Source organism: Marmota marmota, unplaced genomic scaffold (assembly GCF_001458135.2).
Source record: "Marmota marmota marmota unplaced genomic scaffold, marMar, whole genome shotgun sequence".
Lineage (NCBI taxonomy): Eukaryota > Metazoa > Chordata > Mammalia > Rodentia > Sciuridae > Marmota > Marmota marmota.
Genome location: NW_026000240.1, coordinates 2542336 through 2563593, shown reverse-complemented (window position 1 = coordinate 2563593; position 21258 = coordinate 2542336). Strand labels below are relative to the sequence as shown.

The window sequence follows — 21258 nt, the reverse complement described above, 5'->3', positions numbered from 1 at the left end:
AGAAAGAATTTGCTGAAGTTTATGAGTTACAGATAGAATTCAAAAAGCTTGGGAGGAATATTTCTCAACTTTTTTTTCCTTCTGGGGACTGAACTCAGGGCCTTGAGCATATTAGGCAAACATTCTACCACTGAGCTACACCCTCAGCCCACACTTTAAAAATCTTGAATCTTGATCAGAAATTGCTTGAAGCCCTTCCTCCCTCCCTCCCTTCCTTCCTTCCTTCCGTTTTTTAAGTTACATTCATGGAAGCAAATTCAAGTTTTTCAATTAATCTTTTTAAAAATTTAGGAGTGTTACATATACTAGATATAAAAACATGTTTACGTGTATGTATGGATACATGTGTAAATGTATATAATGTGTATATTTATATGTGTATGTCTAATGTCTAGTGAAATATAGCATACAGTGACCTGTCTTGGAAAACTGTGTGTTGGCATCTTATAAAGATTTTGAAGTAAAGACCAATCCCAGAAAGTTCTCATTCTAACAGGAATAAGGAAAAGTTCTATCCATTTTTACAGAGGAAATAAATAAAAGATTATCCAGTCATTTAAAAAAAACTAAATGATTTGTATTATCTAACCCTAATGTATATTTGATCTTTCCTTGACTAATAACCCAGGTAGTTCTATTATTTTCATGCATTTATTTAAGTTCACAAAGTCATTCACAAACAACATCTCTGAAAATCCAGACTTTTATTATAATGCAAACTGATGTACCAAAACTCCAGAGTTAAAAGGTATTACAGAATGTAAAGCAGGTTCCACTGATTATTATCTTTTAGAAAGCACTTTTTTTCTTTAAGTCTCCTTTATTGTGAAATGCTATATAATTACAATTCCATTGTACAGCATGCTATTAAAATAAAGCACTTTATATAAATAGGTTTTAACAAAAGAATGTAAGATTATATTTAAACATTTTAATAATCAAAAAGCTTAATAGTTTTAGAATTTTTTATAATTAAAAATAAACTAGAAACACTCCTTAATTTTACAGAGAAAGGTAAAGCTTAGAAAAATTAAGTGACTCCCCCAAAAAGAGAATTATATAAGTACTGGGGATATAAACCTAAACAAGATGTGTAGTCCCTATATCCACTCTAATTAAGGTAAAGCAAAATAGTGCTATCATGAGAGAGAAGCTTTGCCACATATTAGAATTCTGGTTCAAGTATATACAAGTCACTCCTACTGGGAAAATTGAAAATAATAGTTAACAAAAAAACAAAAGACCAGATAATACAGTCAAGACAGCAAATAAGAAGGAAAGAACTGTAGAGGGATATAGTCAGCTGGTAGAGTGCTTGCCCCCCATGCACAAAGCCCTGGGTTCAATCCCCAGCACTACCAAAAAAAAAAAAGAAGAAGAAGAGCAAGAAGAAGAAGGAAAAAAAACAATGGCTCATAATTTCACTGTTATATCTATTCATAGGCAAATGCTTGACATGCTGTTATAGGAATAAAGGAATAAAATTAGAAAGACACTAGACATCTGGTGTAACATCAGACACAGTTCTCCATGCATACAGGTGTAAATGTAAGCACAAAAGTTCACCAAGAGGCAGGCAGTGATTTGCCCCTAGTGAACAAATTACCTTTCTAAAACAATGTGAATTTTACAGTCAACAGAAATTCTGCAGTCTCTGCAGCTCAAGGAATAGTTTAAAAAAAAAAAAATTAAAAGATTAAATTCCCTTGTCTATTTGTTGTGCTTTGTTATTGGTTTAACAAATCTTTATTAATTGTATGACTGTTGAAAACCATTAGGAGTTTTTATAAATTTGTAACCTCAGTCTACCCTGCCACAAGTAAATCCCACCAATCAAGTACTCTTTTAGGTAGTAAGTACCAACTGGGGCTATAGCTCAGTTGGTAGAGTGCTTGCCTTACACGCACAAGGCCTGTTTTCAATCCTCAGCACCACAAAAAAAGAAGAAAAGAAAGAAACAAACAATAAGTACATATATTTAAGACCATATATGTTGACACATATATGTGTATAAACGTATATATTCTCTCTGTGTGCTTATAAAGGGAAGGTAAAGTGATAGAAAGTGACCATTGGGTTTAGAAGTTCTGAGAAGTAGTGACCTAAATGAAGTGAGGAAGAAGGAATATTGTGAAGAAATCTGCCACACATATAGCTGGAAGAACAGCAAATACAAAGGCCCTGAGATGAGCATTATTTCATGTTTGAAGACCAGCCAAGAACTAGAGTGGCCAGGCCCAGAACAGAGTAGAGATAAGATCAGAGAGTTATGAGCAGGAACTTGATCATATAGGGTTTGGTATGCTCTGGGTCAGATATTATTCTGAATGAACTGGGGAACCATGGGAGCAGAGCAGTGTTGTAGATTCATTTATATATTTTAAAGCTCGTTCTGGCTTCTGTCTCCAGAACTTATTTCAGAAGGGCAAGAAGAGGAGCAGAGACACAAGCTGGGAGGTTATAGTAAAAGCCTAAACAAGAGGGAATAGTATTTTAGATTTGGAGGTGATAGAGAAACTACTGATAGTTGGATATGGGGAATATCTGGATATTGAGTATATGGAAAAAAGAAAAGCCACAGAAAGATGTTTTAAGAGGGGCTGGGGTTGTGGCTCAGTGGTAGAGTGCTTGCCTAGCCACATGCAGGGACCTGGGTTGGGTTGGATCCTCAGCACCACATATAAAGAAAATAAAGGCATTGTATCCAACTACAACAATAACAACAAAAAAGATGTTTTAAGGATAAAAATTAAGTTGTACAATAATTATCCTGCCAAAGGAATTTTCAGAATTACAGCCTGTTGGCTCTCATCTCCATGCTCAACCTTCCACAGCATCCTCTTCTGAACTGTCAAGAGGCTAGATGTTTGTAAGGCATGTTTCCTGGCCCTACCCGCACCCGCAAGCTGAGAAGTTAATGTCTGCCAGTGGAAACTGATGGCAAATTATTAATAGGCAGGAAAAAGTGAAAACCCACTTTCTTCCTGTTTCTGCTCTGACACAGCCTCTGTAAACTGTGAACTACTCCAACTTTCAGCTTAATGGTGGGACGATTGCCCAGCATGCCTGAGGCCATGGGTTCATTCTTCAGTACTGCCAAGTGCATGGGGGTGGGGGGAACATGCATACTATGGAGAAAACATTTAATCTATTCTGTCAATTTAAAATTAATAACATTTTGATTTTGAGTGGTACTGGGGATTGAACCAGAACCTCACACATGCTAGGCAAGTGTTCTACCCCTGAGCTACATTCTCACTATCTCAATCGCCCATTCTCCTGCCTCAGCCTCCCAAGTAGCTGCAATTACATGCATGCACCATTATCAAATCAATAACTTATAAGATGTTTAAATCTAAAGATCTTTTAATTTCAAGAGACATCAAGGGTACTAAATATTGTTCTCTAAATCAATAAAGGCAAAAAGAAAACTAATAACTGGAACAATTGGTATAAAATATTAGAGATAAAGCCACTAAACTCAAAGAAGATAGTAGAAAATCTTCATGGCCTTGAATTTGGAAGTGAATTTCCATAGGTATGACAAAAAAAAAAAAAGAAAAACTGGACTTTACACTTCATCAAAATTTAAAATGTTTGTATATCAAAGCACAATATCAAGAAAGTGAGAAAGAGCTAGGTGCAGTGGTACACACCCATAATCCCAGCAGCTCAGGAAGCTGAGGCAGGAGGATCACAAGTTCAAAGCCAGACCCCTGTAATTTAGTGAGGCCCTGAGCAACTTAGGAAACCTTGTCTCAAAATAAAAAATAAAAAACGGGCTGGGGATGTGTCTTATTGCTTAAGCACCCTGGGTTTAATTCCTGGTGCCAAAAAAAAAGCAGGGATGGGTAAAAAAGAGAGGTTGGGCAGGTAGTTTAGTGGTAAAGCATATAGTTATAATAATATAATAATAATATACTTATCATGTATAAGGCTCTGGGTTCAGTCCCTAGCACAGAAAAAAAGAAAAGAAAACCTACAAAACGACAGATACTATTTGCATATTATTTATTGGTAAGGGTTTAATATTCAGAAGATATAAAGAACTACAAATATACAACTCAACAACAACAGAAAAAACTTTTAAATGGACAAAGGAAGGTTGGAGGTATGGATGGGTGTAGAGAGCTTGCCTAGCACATATGAGGTCCTGGTTCAATCCCCACCATTGCTAAAAACAAACAAACAAACAAAGACAAAGGAGATGAGCAAGAAAGGAAGAGTCTGTCATTCCAGCTGCTCAGGAGGGTGAGACAGCAGAAGGATCCTAAGTTCCAGGCCAGCCTCAGCAATTTAACAAACCCTGTTTCAAAATAAAATAAATAAATAAATAAAAATGGCTACAGATGCAGCTCAATGGCAATGGCAGAATACCCCTAGGTTCAATCCACAGTACTGAAAAAAAAAATTTTTTAATAAATAAAAATGGGAAAAGTACTTTAATAGACATCAATGGTATAAGAGCAAAAGATACAGAAATGGCTAATAAGCACAAGACTCTCAAGTGCATTATCATAAGGCAAATGAAAATCAAAACCAAAATGAACTACCACTTCACTCCTTTCATAATCCAAAAAAAAAAAGCAATTTCATGGTTCTTCAAATAGCTAAACACAGAATTATCACTTGATCAGCAACTCCACCTTAGTATATATTCAAGAGAATTAAAAACACTCAAACAGATACTTAATCATGTTGATTTTCGTGCAGCTAAAATATGGATTACAATTAAAATAATATATAATTTCATCCTTAATATGTTGACTGAAAAAAATTTTAAGATTGAATTCACTAAGAATAAAAAATTAATGTAGTAATTGACAATATAATTATTGATACACTTACTATAGACAGCTATTTACTGCTTCAAAATTTATTACATGACAGCTATATTGATTAAGCTTTTGGAAAATAAACGAGATATTTAACACATTTTTAGAAAGTTTATAAAGCAATTTCATGACATTCCAAATGCAATATAAACCCTCACTCTTGAAGGATAAATGCCCTCAGACCTTAAATACACATATAAATAGTTCAAAGATTACAGTACTCTTTTAATATTGGTAGTTAATTAGATAAAAGGGATATATTTGGAAGTATCTTAAGAGAAACAGCTAAATTTAAAATGAGTTTCTACTTCTTTATTTTTAAATTTAAAACTAGCATAAAAATAAAAAAAATTAAATAAAAAAAAATTTTAAACTAGCAAAGACAGAAATTAAAGGGAAAAAATTAGCTTTAATCAAGGATGTCCTTCATTAATAATAAGTTCCCCATATTGGGATGGGAAATATAATACGGGCCCTTTCTCTCTCCCTCACCCACACACAGACACACTGAATATTTCAGATCCACCCAACTAAAAAGCTGTTGCTCAAAGTCACCAAATTCAATGTTGTTCGTTTCACAAAATACTGCCAAACCCAAGAAATGTACTAAATAATGATCATAGTGACACCTACTGACACTTACTGTGTGAAAATTTATCATTTCTTGAAGACTGTCAGAAAATTTGGTCAAACTTGTCTACAAGAAAGAAACCAAAAGAAAATCAAGTCATTTAAGAGTCATAAAAATAGTCACAAAAACTGTAACTTTAAGCATTCCTCACAGAAAGATTGAGTTACACTGTAAATAATAACATTTACTTCCAAGGACAATCTTACGTGTAGACTCATAGCTCATAAGTATGCTCTGAGTCTACACGTAATAACATATAAAACCTAAAAAAGTCAAGGAATTGGAGTTGCCCCATCAATGGTATGAATAACCCTAAAGGTAAACTTGTTTGAGGGTATCAAGACTGCCCCTTAAGCATTTATGGATCAAATAATAATCAACCCACATCCATTTCTTCTCTAGTTATTATTAGTCATGAAAGAAATGTAACACTGTACAGTGTTGTGGGGATCCAAACTAATCAGAAGCTATACAGCCCCCAAGCATAGAGTCAAGTTTTGTTTGTGGGATAACATTCTCTGCTTGCACTTACAAGCAACTAAAGTGATTCTGCTGTCCCTACTCATGCCCTCTGGCAGATGCTTCAGCTCACCTAGCAGCAAGCAGACTTAGTAAATGCCAAAACACTGCAAAGCTGAGTTAGGAGACAGATACCAGATATGCACAAAGCAAATCAACCTTTAAGGGCTAGCTTAGAAAACAGGATTACATTACACAGCACCAAAGGATGACAGCTTTTTGACTTCAAATCTTAAGTACCACCTTAAGTATCAGCGTAATTATTAATATGGTAAATGGGTATATAATTATGTTTTGTTGCATATGTCACATTAAAATGTAACCATACTAACCTCAACTACAGCATCATTACTAGAATACTGTGCTAGGTCTCTAATCCCATTCATGAACTGTTTATTTGCAACACAAAAGGCTTTTCCAGTATCAATCATGGCAATACAAAGCTTCACAAGCTGAAAAAGAAAAAAAAAATTACATCAGGTTGAAAATAATTTTACAAATTACTTTGTTGAAAAGTGTTGGCAAAAACCACAAGTTAACCTAGCTAAAGACAGGAAATAAACTAATACTTCATTAATACAACTAAAACAGACAGACTGAAATTTTTTCTTATTTTCCTTTGGCTTATAAATTCACAGAAGAGCTGAACCAAAAAATTCAATCTTTAGGACCTAGAGGTTATCTGATAAAACAACAACAATAAAAAGATCATTTTATCAAGTCACATTCGATCCCATAAATTAATTTATTAAGTTCCTCCTAGAAGAAAGAAAGAGGTAAGCAAGCAGTGTGATGAAAAGTAATCTCTTTTTTATTTTTAACTGTGGTGTGTTGGAGGAAAGGTGAGTTAAACTGGTATGGTGGGTTAGTCATGCCTACTGTTCTGGGCATTGTGCTGAGCCTCAGGACGGATCCTTCCTGCCTGTGTGTGTGTGTGTGTGTGTGTGTGTGTCTCTCCCTCCCTCCTAATTTCCTTCCTTTCATTTTTCCTTCCTCTCTCTTTTTCCCCTTCCTCCTTTCTTTCACTCGGACACAGAACATTTTCTTTAAGCAAAATCTTGGATGAATGTCAAATATTAAAAATAAATAAAAATGGAACTGCTCTGGATAAAGAAGGGGCAGATACTGAAAGGGGTAGGAAGGAGGAACACCAAGCATAAAAAGTAAGAAAAATGTTTTATAAAACTCATGAAGAATCTCAAGAGCATAATTTAAATCCACTGCCCTAATGTTGAGAGGAAGAGAGTTAATGTAATCTCTGCTTTCAAGGAGCTCTAATTCTAACCAGCAGGCAAGCAGATCAACTCCACAGAACAGACACCAGTGCAATGACAAAACCAAGAACATCACATGGAAAAACACCTGACTTGAACTGTGTAGATCAGGAAGAATTCTTAGAAAAGATAGCACAAGATATTGCTGAACTTCTAAGAGTTTACGTTGGGGAGCGGGGCATTGCTGGGGATCCATCCCAGGTCTCATACATACCAGGCAAGTGTTCCACCAATGAGCTACACCCATACCCCAAAGGCTCTGATATATTAATGTGCATCTAAAAGATGCATTTCTCAAAATGATTTGACCATGAAATTCTCTTTAAAGGAAACATTCCCATAGAACCAGTGTTCCACAGAACCCACAGTAAGAAATGCTGGCAGGGCTGGGGATTAAGCTCAGTAGTATAGCACTTGCCTAGCATGTGTGAGGCCCTGGGTTTGATCCCCAACACTGCAAAAAGAAAAAAGAAAAGAAATGCTGACAGAGATAAGTCTTTAAAATGGTGTGTTATTTAAAAAATAAAATATCTTACAAGGAAAACAATCTAAAGTTCACAAGGAACGACCAACACACAGTGGAAAAAATTTTTTTGAAAAAGTAATAAAATGAGAACATTAGCCTTATATGACATTAAAATATATTACAAAATATAGTAACTGGAAGCCTAGTAGTAATTGATCAATGGAATATAATACAGATCAATGGAATATAATACAGATCAATGGAATATAATACAGAGTCAAGTATTATATTATATTATATGAAGTATTTGATTAAAGTAATATTCTAATCAGTGCCAAGGAGGGGGCAGCAGGTGATTATCTAAAAAATGACATTAGGGGCCCTGGATAGCCAAGGAATCAAAATCCTCAAATTAAATTCAGATGGAATAAAGATTTAAACATAAAAAGTGAAATCACAAAACTAAGGTAAAATAGAAGGTGTTTTTTAATATAATCTCAAACTGTGAAAAGTTTTTCTGAAAAGGATACAAACCTCAAAATCCATATGAAAAAGAAATTGATAAATTCAAGTGATAAAAATAAAATATCTATAAAAGAAAAAACAATTAACTTAGTCAAAAGACAACAATATGGGAAAATAACATTAGCAACAAATCCCAAGGGACTAATTATCCTACCATAAGAAAGGATATATATTTTGAAAGCATTCTGAAAACCCAATCATACTGTAGGGGGAAAAAAATGGGTCACGGACATGCACAGATAATTCCCAAAAAGGACATACAAATGTGTCTTAAATCCATGAAAAGATATTCAATCTCACTCATATTAAAGAAATGGAAATTACCATTTTTTACAAAACTAAGATCAAAAAGTTTGATAACAGGCTGTTTTAGAGATGGTAGATAAGGGGAAGTAGACATTTTTATACATTGTTAGTGGGAATATAAATTGGTAACATTTCTTTGAGAAGTAATTTATCAACAACTGTCAAAATTTAAAACAAACTCTCTAGTCTGGCAATTTCACTTTTTAAAATGTATCATACATATTTGCACATAAGCCACAAGACACATCTGAAGCAATGCATTGCAGTCATGATAAAAATATCAGTTGCTAGATCAAGTGTCCATCAGTAAACAATTGGATAAATAAATTATAACGTATCCATATAATATAATAAAATTCAGCCATAAAAAAATTGGTCAGGGCAGGAGTATAGCTCCCCCAGTGGTAGAGCACTTACCTAACATGTACACAGCCCTGGGTTCAATCCCCAGCACCAAAAAGAAATAAAAAAAGGAAACAGGGAGAGCTTTATGATTAATAACAAATAGCATTCTGTTAGAGTCTGTAAACAAGTCAAAATAACACCTGGCATTTTGCCAGGGGAATGTTAGAGTTCGTAAACAAGTCTGGATGGTGCCTGGCAAAATGCCAGAGGGAGTGGTTTGAGAAGTAACAAAAGCAAGCTATTAAGTGTGGAGATTCCTTATTGGTTGACTGAAGCTGTGTGGAATGTATAAATACTGCTCCTGTCCTGCAATAAACGGCTCCTGCTCCTGCTGTATCAATCTACACAAGTTGTTCGTCACAACCCCCCCCACCACCCCGCTATTTTGCCCAGCCAGCCGGGCTGCGGCAGCATTCGAAATATATTAAGGAAAAAACAAAATGTAACACAGTATTAATATTTTTGTGGGGAGTGGAAAGAAGCATTTGTACGGAAGAGTGCAAATCTATATAATTTTCATATGCTTAGAAAATTTCTGTAAGGACACACAAGAAACTAGGTCAGTATATTCCCCTAGCAAAGAGATTAGAAGATGATTAATTTTCACTGGTACACACTCTTTTACCTTTGATTTTTTTACTAGATAGATGTTATTACTTATTCATCAAATTAAATAATTCAAAAGTAATTAAAATTCCTTTTCCCATAACAGCAGAGAGAGACAGATTAATAGACAAGGTTCTCAGCTCAGTCTTCTTAGGTTCAAATCCTGTTGCCATACATAACCATCTAAGTGCACCTGGTTGACCTAAACCTCAACAAACTTTAATTTTCTTTTCTGTATAATTCTTAATGATGGTACCACATCATATTAGGTTGCTATAATAAGGTAAGATAACACTCATAAAGACTGAAGCACAGCTGGTGCAGTGGTTCTGGAGGCTGCAGAAGATGAGGCAGTAGGATCAGAAGTTCAAAATCAGCCTCAACAATTTAGAGAGAATCTGTCTCAAAATTTAAACAAATAAAAAGGACTGGAGATGTAGCTCAGTGGTAATGTGCCCCTGGGTCCAATCCCCAGCACCAAACAAAACCAAAACAAACAACAACAACAAAATTTGGCATGAAGTATTACAGGCACATGGTAAGTACTCAACAGAGATTTGTGCTTCCTTGTCAGAGAAGTTATTTGCTTTTATTTTGTTTTTACTAAGAAACCAAGTTGAGCATCTTCATTTAAGATAAAGAGGTGGTAGAGAAGGGATAGAAGAGAGATGGCTAAAGCAAAATGCTGAAGAGGTAAAGAGTTTTAAATTGCATAGGAAAAGGTATACTTTTATTACTCCAGTGGGAAGAAAAATGAAAAAGACATGAACAGATTCTAAGTTTCTAGATAAGGAACAAGAAATAAATATATTCCCATCCAAGCAGAATAATGGTCATTCCACTAAGAATGAAGAACAAAGTAGTAAACCTTGAGAAAATAATTAAGTATTTAAAGAGAACTACCAAAGGTAGCAAGAAAGGGACTTGACAGGGTTTTAGAAAAATAGTTTTGCATATAGAATTTGAGGAACCTGTGGCTCCACCAATTGGATTTGACAGTTATATAAAGTCTCCTATAGGGCTTTATTAGCCCAGATATGGGGCAGAAAGTCATACTCAAGACAGTGAAAATTCTGCTGAGCATGGTGGCATGCACCTACAGTTACAGCACTCAGGAAGCTGAGGCAGGAGGACCACTTGAGCCCAGGAGTTCGAGAATAGCCTGAAAAATGCAGCAAGATCCTATCTCAAAAGGAAAAGAGAGAGAGAAAGAAGGAATGAACTCTGTAGAGTGCTATGTAAGGGAAATGAAGGTCTCCAAAGAGGGGAAAAAATAATGTAAAACTAAGAAGGGAATGAAAGGATTAATAACAGCATTATTCACAATGGCCAAGAAAGAGAAACAAACCAAATGCCCATCAATTGATACTAGATAAACAAATGTGGTATAAAACAGCATATAATACAACCATAAAAGGAAGTACTGATATATGCTACAATATTGATGAACCCTAAAAACATTACATTAAGTGAAAGCAGCCAGTCACAAAAAGCCAAATATTATGATTCCATTTATAGAAATGTCCAGAAGATCAATACATTTCTTTTTATACCTAAATAGTACTGTAGGATTATTGGACATTGGATTGTTTCCACTTCAGCTATTCTGAATAATGCTGCTGTTGTGACCATCAATGTAAGTTTTGTGTGGACGTATGTTTTCGATACCCTTGAGAATATACTTAAGAGAACTGCTGGGTTATATGGGTATCTGTGTTTAATTTTTGAGGAGCCACCAAAATTATTTTCCAAAGAGGGTGCAGCATTTTGCATCCCCAGCAGCAATGTATGAGGGTTCCACCATTTCCAAACCCAAACTAAGACTTTTATTATTATTTTAACTATCCCATGGGTATGAAAGGGTGAAGTTGTATCTCATTGTGGTTTTCATTAGAATCTCCCTAGTGACATTAGTATATTTTCATGTGTTTATTGGCCATCTATATAATCTTCTTTTAAAAAAAAATGTCTATTTAGATCGTTTTTCCATTTTAAAACTGAGTTATTTTTTCTTTTTATTATTGAATTTTAGGAATTCTTTATAATAATCCCTTATCATATATCTGATTTGCAAATATTTTCTTCATTCTATGAGTTATTTAATTTTCTAACAGTGTTCATGAGAGCACAGAAGCTTTTGTGTTTGATCTAGTTTTACATATTTGCTTCAGTTTTTGGTATAAAAAAAAATCTAAGAAACCATTGCTTAACCAAGTTTAAAATGATCTTTGCCTGTTTTCTTCTAGGAGATTGGAAGTGTTAGGTTTTTCCACTTCGAATTAATTTTTGTATATTGTGTGAGGTATTCAGCTTCCTTCTTTCTTTCTCTTTCTCTCTCTCTCACTCTCTCCATTTAAATTTTCAGTTATTCCAATATTGTTAGTTAAAAAAACAAGTCTTTCTCAAAAAAAGAAAGAAAAACTATTCAAAAAAACTAAAAAAAAAAAAAAAAGAAATGTCCAGAAGAAGCAAATCCACAGAAGTTGCCAGAGAATGAAAGAAAGGGATCACTAATTGAAACTTAGTGTTAACAGATACAGGGTTTCTTTTTGGGATACCAGAAATATTTTGGAATTACACAGTGGTGATAGTTGCACCAATAACACCAGGACTATACTAAAAAACACTTTGAAATGGTGGATTTTATGTTAGATGAATTTTATCCTTTTTTTTAAAGAATATTTATTTTTTAGTTTTTAGTGGATACAATATCTTCATTTTATATTTATATGGTGCTGAGGATCGAACCCAGTGCCTCATGCATGCTAGGCGAGCACTCCACCACTAAGCCACAACCCCAGCCCAGATGAATTTTATCTTAATTTAAAAATTACCAAAAAAAAAAAAAAATGTTGCAGTGGATTTTAGAAGGATCTGAAATATCCCAAGTAGACTGATTGAAAGACCAGAAGTCTAGGTAAGGTTGAAGAACAGAAGCAGTAGTGAGGTTGAGAAGTGGAAGGACTGGAGACTCAAGTGAGACAGGCTATCAGCATTCCAGATTTCAGAGATTACAACTATGAATGATGAGCCATAGAATAGTGCCGTGAAAATACGGATCAGAACTAGCATAGGAGTCACCACCACAGGAGCCAGAGAGAGAGAAAACTGACAGAAGCAGAACCACCCGCACCCTGCAAATATCCAGAGATGGTAGTGGTGAATGAGATTATAACAAATAATCTAATTTACCTAAGAGTAAATGTCAAGATAATCAAAATTATCAAACTATTACCCTAATTCATTATTCAACAATTTTTCAATAAGACTTTGCAATGTCATAGACACTTTGCCAGATGACAGGAATACGAACAACTTCTTTGCTATCTCTGAGTTGTAAGTAACATCCTAACACTCATTTTTTCATCTGTAAATTGAAGATGCTACCAACTTTGCAACACTGTTATGAAGATTAGGGACAGTATGAGTAAACATAGGACTTTGTGCCTAGTAAGTACATAATAGATGAGTTTTTGTTGCTTTTTTTTTTCTTCTAAAGACAGTCCCAATTTCCAATGAGCTAATAGTTTGTTAAAGAGACACCATCATCTTTACTGTTTATTTAGAATTCAACACGTACCAAGAACCATGTTAAGTACTTTATGTGTATTAACTCACCTCACTCTCATAATAACCCGATAGACAGATGCATAGATACCCTTCTTTCCCCCATTTTGAAGATGAAGAAACTGAGGCACAGAAAGATTGAGAAGCCTGCCTACTAAATGGTAGAGCTACTTTCAAACTCAGGCAGCCCCTGACCTTGTTTTCTTAACTACTAGACTCTGCTACAAATGAAAAATTACAATAATATTTTAATAGTTTAAATGGAAGTACATGTGAGAAACAATGCAATACAAAAAAGAAAAAGAAAAGAAAAGAAAAGAGCCAAAGTTTGGTAACATTGGAGCTGAGGTTTAAAGGATGTCCAATTAACAGAGAGGAAACAAGCATACCAGAGGAAAAAATGCAACAGATATGGGAATTATATCTAGATAGCAACTATGATGCACTATAATGTTACCTTACAGAATGGACAGGTAACTGGACCCAATAAACAATGCCACTCATCAAGCATTATTCTCTAGAAAGAATATAACTACTGTTAGTATATGTTATAAGCAAAATAGATACGAGCTAAGTCACCAAGCTAGTTCAACCTGTCACTATTATTTACAATGATACTTTAGGTGGAACTTGCCTTGCACAAAGTTATGAAATCACTGAACTAGTCTTGGAGCACCTTCCAGAGCACAACTTCCCCATTACTCCTTCAGTGCCACCAACTTTAATAACAACCATATAACAACCAATAACAACCATATCTTGGTTCTCTCAGTCTCCCTTCTTTATGCCAACTCTGCATTTCTAAAGTAAAAATGATAGTAGCTTAAGAATCCAGGAGAAGTACATTTTATAAGGAATCAAAATCTTAAACCAGAGAAACATAAAAGTAACTAAAGAAATTTTGGTGGAGAGAGGAGAGGGAAAGGTGATATTTTAAATAATGTCAAGTTTCTACCATGCCCTTAGTAGCCTTTTGGATAAGAATGCTAATGGGCTTAGCATTCTTAGCATTGAATGCCAATATTTTAATAATTTAGTTTAGTTATTATTTATTAGATTATTATTATTTAGAGTATTTTGGTTTTAAGATTCTACCAGTTTGCCTGAACCCAATCAAATGATATAAAGAAAAAAAAAAGTCACTCACTCATAAAAGCAAAATGATTAACAAAAGCATTGTCAGTGGAATTCCACCCACATGCAATGTTTCGTATGATTTATATGCAGTTCTTCTACTTAAAAAGGATAATCACCTTCATTATACTACTCTGTGATTCTCTGAAAAGCCTTGCCTTTCTATATACCCTCTTGTAAATCTACCACAAAATCAAAACTACACACATTGCATAAACCACTAGAATGGAATCCTAATTAGAATTAGTTACACTCCATATGTGTATAATACGTCAAAATACACTCTGCTGTCAGGTATCCCTAAAAAGAACAAATTACAAAAAGAAGAAAAAAAAACTCATTGGAAAAAAATCAAAACTACAACTTAATACTATTGTCTACTTTAAAAACTGAAAACTTTACTTCAAAAAGTACTTCAAAAAAATGTAACTCCTCAGAGTAAACACAAAAATTAATAATAATAATAATAAAAGGCCCATACAAATACATTTTATTGTTTTTTGTTTTTGTGGTGCTAGGGATCGAACCCAGGGTCTTGTACATGCAAGGCAAGCACTCTACCAACTGAACTACATCTCCAGCCCTACACATACATTTTCAATAGAAAATATTTAAAAATAATATACTTAGTCAAAATAAAAATATTTATTTTTAAAACAAAAGGAAGCTTGCTACTCCTGCCACTCTTCTCAGAAATTTCTAAGTGGCCTGTGCTCCCTCAAAATACACAGATCCTGAAGCACAGTGGTGCACAAGAAGAGCACTGAACTAATAATAGAAGCACAGGAGTTCTAACCCTCTTTCTGCCTCTTTTAACTTTCAATTTGAAGCAAGTCTCCTTTGCTTTCTGGGATTTGGTATTCTCATCTATAAAATGGGAAAAAGAATACTTGTTCCACCTACCTCACAGAATTACTGTAAAACTCAAAGACACTGTATATTACAGTGCTGTAAAAATAATAGAATCTAATAAAAACTAACATTATTAAAATTTTCCAAAGGCAGGAGGATCACAAGTTCAAGGTCAGCTTCAGCTAACTCAGTGACACATTGTCTCAAAATTAAAAACTAAAATTATTTAATTTTTATAATATTACTGCTTTACATAGTTTCTATACTATCTACATTGTATGTTAATATAAATATTTCATGATTTTTAAAACATTTCAAAATGTTTCTCACAATACTCGGCCTAATTAATATGTATCATACTCTTCCTATTCAAAGTGCAGTCCATATGCCAATATCCACAGGCATAACTTTGAATCTAGTTAAAAACACAGAATCTCAGTATCCCTGATCTATTGAATCAGAATCTATGTTTTTAAAAAAGATTCCCCTGGTGATTCTTATGCACAGTACAGGGTAAGAAGCAATACTTCACATAGCAATACCATTTATAATAATAATTACACAAAGTATTTTCAAAAAAAGAATTTCAAACATATGCATAGACTTATGTCTAGAAATTTACAGAGATATTTCTCTGAGCAATAGTTGCAAAAGAATGTTCCAACAAATAGATCAAAAGCCCCATCTTACTCATTCTAATATTTTTGCCTGGTACATAACAGACAATGCTTCTTGGACAGAAATTCAAAAATATTATCAATAGTTAATACAGAAGGTGGGAGTCAATGTACATTTATACTTATATAAAACATAACTATATCAATTATTAAGTATTTTTAGCATTTGTGTCATTAGCTTAAATATGAAATTACTATTTTAAATTTTATTTATATTTGAACCCAGCTGTACCTAAATTTATAAATAAGAATGGTCATGGGCTAGGGTTGTGGCTCAGCAGTAGAGCACTTGCCTAGCACTTGCGAGGCCCTGGGTTCGATCCTCAGCACCACATAAAAATAAATAAGTAAAATAAAGATATTGTGTCCGTCTACAACTAAAAAAAACAAAATTTTTAAAAAAAGAATGGTCAGGTAATACACGAAATCCATTAGGCATTAAAAAAGATACATGCGATCTTTTAGATGGAGAAAATAGGAATAAACTTCTAACCATATAAAAGTTGTTTAGTGAACTTTGAATTCAGAGAATAAAAATTCTTCCCTGGCACTTAAGACTCTGAACAAGCAAGCCAATTAATATCTCTAGCCTTAATTTCTTCATGTGTAAAATTACAATAATGGAATTTACTCTTATAGAGAAACAAAGTAATGTTCTTATTAATGGAAAACAAAAATAGATACTTTAAAAAATTAAAAATGTTAAATTCACCTTATCGAGTTTTAGTTCCAATTCTGCCACATCTCCTTCTACTTCTTCCAAAGCAGCCCTAGAAAAATTAAATGCAAAATTAAGTTATTTTATTGTTCAAATGTATACTTAACTCTTGAAAAATAACTTATCACTCTAAATAAAAAGGTAGATATTAATGTTTAAAAATTATACTTCACAGCTGGGTGCAATGGTACACATTTATAATCCCAGCCACTCAGGAGACTAAGGTAGGAAGATCACAAGTTCAAGGTTAGCTTCAGCACTCAGTGACACACTATCTCAAAATTAAAAACTAAAAAGGGCTTGGCATATAGCTCAGTTGTACAGCATTCCTGCGTTTAATGCCCAGTACTGAAAAGAAATTATACTTTAATGAAGTAATATTAGAATATATACTTCATAATAATGCAATAAAACAAACAACATAATCATTATTTAAGACAGTGAGATAATATCTTAAACTGATTTATTCAAAGCATTGTTATTCAATTAATAACACTAATTAAAACTATTTAGCATATTTTTTGAAATATGTATAAAAGTTTATAGGCCAGATGCTGGAGCTAGAAAGAATACTAACCAAATAAAATCACCAAAAATTTTGCCTCCAAAAAATTTAATTAATAAGAGATTTTTGGAAGTTGAGCCTTGAATCAGATTTCTAGACAAGAAAGTACATGTAACCAAATGGTGAAGCATCATTGACAACCAAAGGGGCACTTTTTTTTTAGAGATAATTAAGAAAAATATGACTTCATAATTTTGATTCCAAAGTATTACAGTTTCAAAAACTCAGCACCAAACATTGATAAATTTTAGACTAATCCTTCTCCTAACAACATAATTTCAATACAGAAAAATTAGCAAAGATCAGATTATGCAAAAAGCAAAAAAAATAATAATAATCAGATATTCTTCTTGACAAAAGGCAACAATGAACTATAATACTAGTTAGCACTTGACAGATATCATACTACAGGACAACATTCCAAAATTGGAAATCTGTTTGAAGCAAAATAGCAGCAACTAAGACTTTGTAAGGACAAGAAAATTTTACACTAAGAGTAGTATATAAGAAAATATAATTCACCTACTTTAAATCATCTCTGCCATTTTTGTTCTCTGGGGTTCCCCCCCCCACCCCGCGGCTTGCAATGCTGGGGACTGAACCCAGGACCTTGCACACGTCAGGCAAGGTCTCTACTACTGAGCTCTACCCTAGCCCTAAGCCTTTTTCATATACTTACTTGACAAATAAGCAATATTCCAATTGCTATTTTAAGAATTAACCAAAATCTGTTTTAATTTAACAGTAGTGTGAGATTAGGTACCCAAAAAGCCATTGTGAATGCTAAGACATTCTCTGGCAACAGAGCTAAGTAAAAGACAGGTAAGATACCAACTTTATTTCCATAGCTACCCACTTCACCTCTGTGTGACCTCTGAATAATCAATCACTTTATCAGCTTGTGATTCTACTTCTCCATCTGGTTACATTATTTTTTAAAGATTTTAAATCTCCAAAATAAGAAAATAACTATAAATTATTCAGTAGAATGATGTCATTATAAAATGAGATACTCCAGCATTAGTTCCAGAAAGCAGGAGGTGGTGTGCCTCCACAGCACAGAAGCAGAAAGACTTCTCCCCTAACAGTTGGCCATTGTCTTCAGCAGTGTTTTACAAACTACACATTGTTCACTTAGCCTAGAAAACATTTCCCCTTCACTTTAATCCTCACTCCCTTCACCTACTTATCATTTAAACTTACTACACCTAAGAACAAATTTATCTGTACAAGGATATTTGCTGTTTTTAACAGGCTGGAAACCTAGATGTCCAACAATAGGAATATGTAAATAAATGATGGTGTAGCCCATTATATGAAGAAGCAAATTTTTAAATGAGGCTGATCTACATCTACAGATATGGGTACATGCACATGGTAGATTGTTACACAGGGGGAAAACAAATTACAAAATTACATGAGTCTGAGACCAACTTTGTTAAAAAAAAAAAAACTGTTGAGATGGTTTTAGGGAAATATCTGGAAGCATATTTATCAATCTAACTCTAACTGGAAAAAAAGCATTAAAAAGTGTAAATAAGAATTTGCATTTTTACTACTTCTATACTGTATTGCTATTTTCAACAACTGTGCATTTTTAAGTAATTTTTAAAACTGACAAACAAGGGAAGGAAATGAGTTCAGATATCACTTACCCAAGAAGGGTCTTCCCCCTTGTAACTTCTCCTGTCACCTACCCAAGTGGGATAACATACGCCCCTGTCCCTTACAACACCTGGCACACATCTCTGCCACTGTGCGCTTTTCTCATCAGTCTGAGCTCCCATAGCAGTGCAGACACCCCCAGCGTTTGCTGAGTTAAGGAAGGAGCTCAACAAGTATTTACTTCAATCTTCAGAAACTCTTCACTTACATTTTTAACCTTTATTTATCTTGACTCATTCTTCCATTTTTCAAGCAAATTGGTTCAAATAACAGCTTAAGATTTGATTTAATGGAAGGGGGTGGCTGGGGTGTGGCTCAGTGGTAGAGCGCCGCTGGCCTAGCATGGGTTAGGCCCTGGGTTGGATCCTCTGCACCACATAAAAATAAATAAATTAATTAAAGATATTGTATCCAACTACAACTAAAAAATAAATATTAAAAAAAAGTTTTATTTAACCATTGGATTTTACTAAATAGTTTGATAGAAATTGTATGTACATTTTTCAACCTTATTTTTTTTAAGTATAATTTATTTATTTATTTATTTTTAATGTGGTGCTGAGGATCAAATCCAGCGAGTGGTCTACCGCAACCCCAGCCCCTCAATCTTATTTCATTGTGCACTTCTGCTAATTTACTTTTGTGAGACAACAGTTGTAAAGAAAGGTGTGGTTTTACGTACAACAGAAGAGAAAATGCCTGGGTTTTACCTATCACTTGAAAGCACAGGCCTTTGTATTTATATATTCAAAGAATCTGAAAGTTTATCTTGGAAGTTCTTCAATTCAACATACTACCTTCTCTTTTTGAAAAAAAAAAAAAAATCTTTTGCCATTCATCATCTAAGCTGTTAGTGCAAACTTGTAGCAACAAGTTAGTACCTAGTGTCTAATGTAGCCTGGTTCATTGTTGAGTATTTCTTAGTATGGAAAGAAAAACATAGGCTGAGGAAGGAGGATGACAAGTTTAAGACCGTGTCTCAAAAATTTTAAAAGTGGGGTTTGGTGGACATGGGGAATGTAACTCAGAAATAGAATGCTCCTGGATTCAATTTCTAGTACCAAAAAGAAAATCATGCATACAAGAAAATAAATTTTAAGCCTTAGTTTTAGCTATCTATATCCTAAGAAGCTATTCAAGTCCCAAATTCAGAAAAACAGGCACTTTACTTTTACTAACACCTTCATTCTTTTATCTAGTTATATATCACAGTTTTTTAAAATCAACTTAGAAAATGATTAACTCAAAACACAAAACTAAAAGAGAAAATACCCCAGCAGTAAGTATTAACACTGAGCCACTTCTAGTCAGTGATCATTTGGGCTGTGAATTAAATGAAGTTCCATAAGAAGCACAAAAACAACTTACCCCACCTAGATATCACTGAAATAGCAAGAAGTTTTTTAAATTACTGTTTTTTAAGAGTATCCACTCAAATAAATAAATAATGTGTAATATATGTATTATACTTTCTTTACAAAAGAAAATTTGAAAGAAAAAGGAAATGTGGTATGGAATTATTTTCCTCATCCATTTAAGATTAATAAACAACAACAAAAACTCTTCAATATTGGTAGTATCCTTAAATGGAATTAATAAAGTAAACTTAAGTCTTATGGTGATATTATCTAAAATGCAACAGGATAGTCAAGATCATTAATATAAACACATAAATATCCTGAAACAAAGATGGATGAGGCTCTAAGTCATGACTACCTCTTAAGAATCACTCAATAGAAAAAACAGTAATATTCAATAAGTACTCAAAATATAATTTGCATGGCTCGGGGTATAGCTCAGTGGTAGAGCACTTACCTAGGACAAGCAACACACACACAACGTGTGGATTTTGAAACTAACATTTGTTTTATGTAATAAATGTATTCCTAAAAGTTGCATATCTATCTAATAACCATTTAGATACTCAGAAGAACTGCCTACATGTGTCCATCAAGGTGACCACTGTCCCTAAGCAACTTCTTCTTGCAGGCCTTCCTCACCTTGGTCAATGATGGACTACTCTTGGCAAAGAAAGAACAATAGCTAGATCAAAGATAGTCCACTGACCCAAAGGCAGCCCTGAAATTCATTAAGTAACAAAAAAGTGACAAAAAGTCCCCACCCGGAGATGGCTTCTGAGGTTTGACCAAAAAATAGTGAGTATACACCCAAAAAACCCACTTTTTAAAAGAAATCTTTCATAAATCATTTTGTGACACGAATAGCCACCCCTTATTCTGTCCGGTAAACTCTGGATCCTTTATACTGGGTCTCTGCAACATCTTTATATGGATAGACAGCTGAATGGAATTATTAAAAAAAAAAAAAACTGATCCCTACTTCTTACTAGCTATAAAATGATGCACAAGTTCTTTGTGTTTCAATTTCATCTATAAAATACAGATAATAGCAGTCTCTTCTGTAGGACTATATAACCAATTTTAAAGTACATGTGAAAAATAGGACAGCATCTGATACTTTATAATAGTGAATACAAACTATAATTATTTCCA

The 21258-nt window shown here is 33.9% G+C and overlaps 1 protein-coding gene across 10 annotated transcripts in view; it reads right to left on the bottom strand.

Annotated features, from left to right (window-relative positions):
• The window catches only part of Acap2 (ArfGAP with coiled-coil, ankyrin repeat and PH domains 2), an 87223-nt gene extending 70561 nt beyond the window's left edge, over positions 1-16662 (bottom strand). For 9 of the 10 annotated variants that reach the window (XR_007344196.1, XR_007344197.1, XM_048794608.1 and 6 more), the window contains exons 1-3: positions 13592-13651; positions 6318-6437; positions 5479-5532 (exon numbers count right to left, since the gene is read on the bottom strand). Coding sequence is in view for 8 of the 10 variants with exons in the window: in XM_048794608.1 (XP_048650565.1) it covers positions 5479-5532; positions 6318-6437; positions 13592-13645 (228 nt within the window). In the remaining 2 variants the exon portion in view is untranslated. Of the gene's footprint in view, positions 1-5478; positions 5533-6317; positions 6438-13591; positions 13652-16509 lie in introns of those variants that run through there. The other variant, XM_048794612.1, reaches the window with a different exon arrangement.
• Between the last annotated feature and the right edge of the window lie 4596 nt (positions 16663-21258).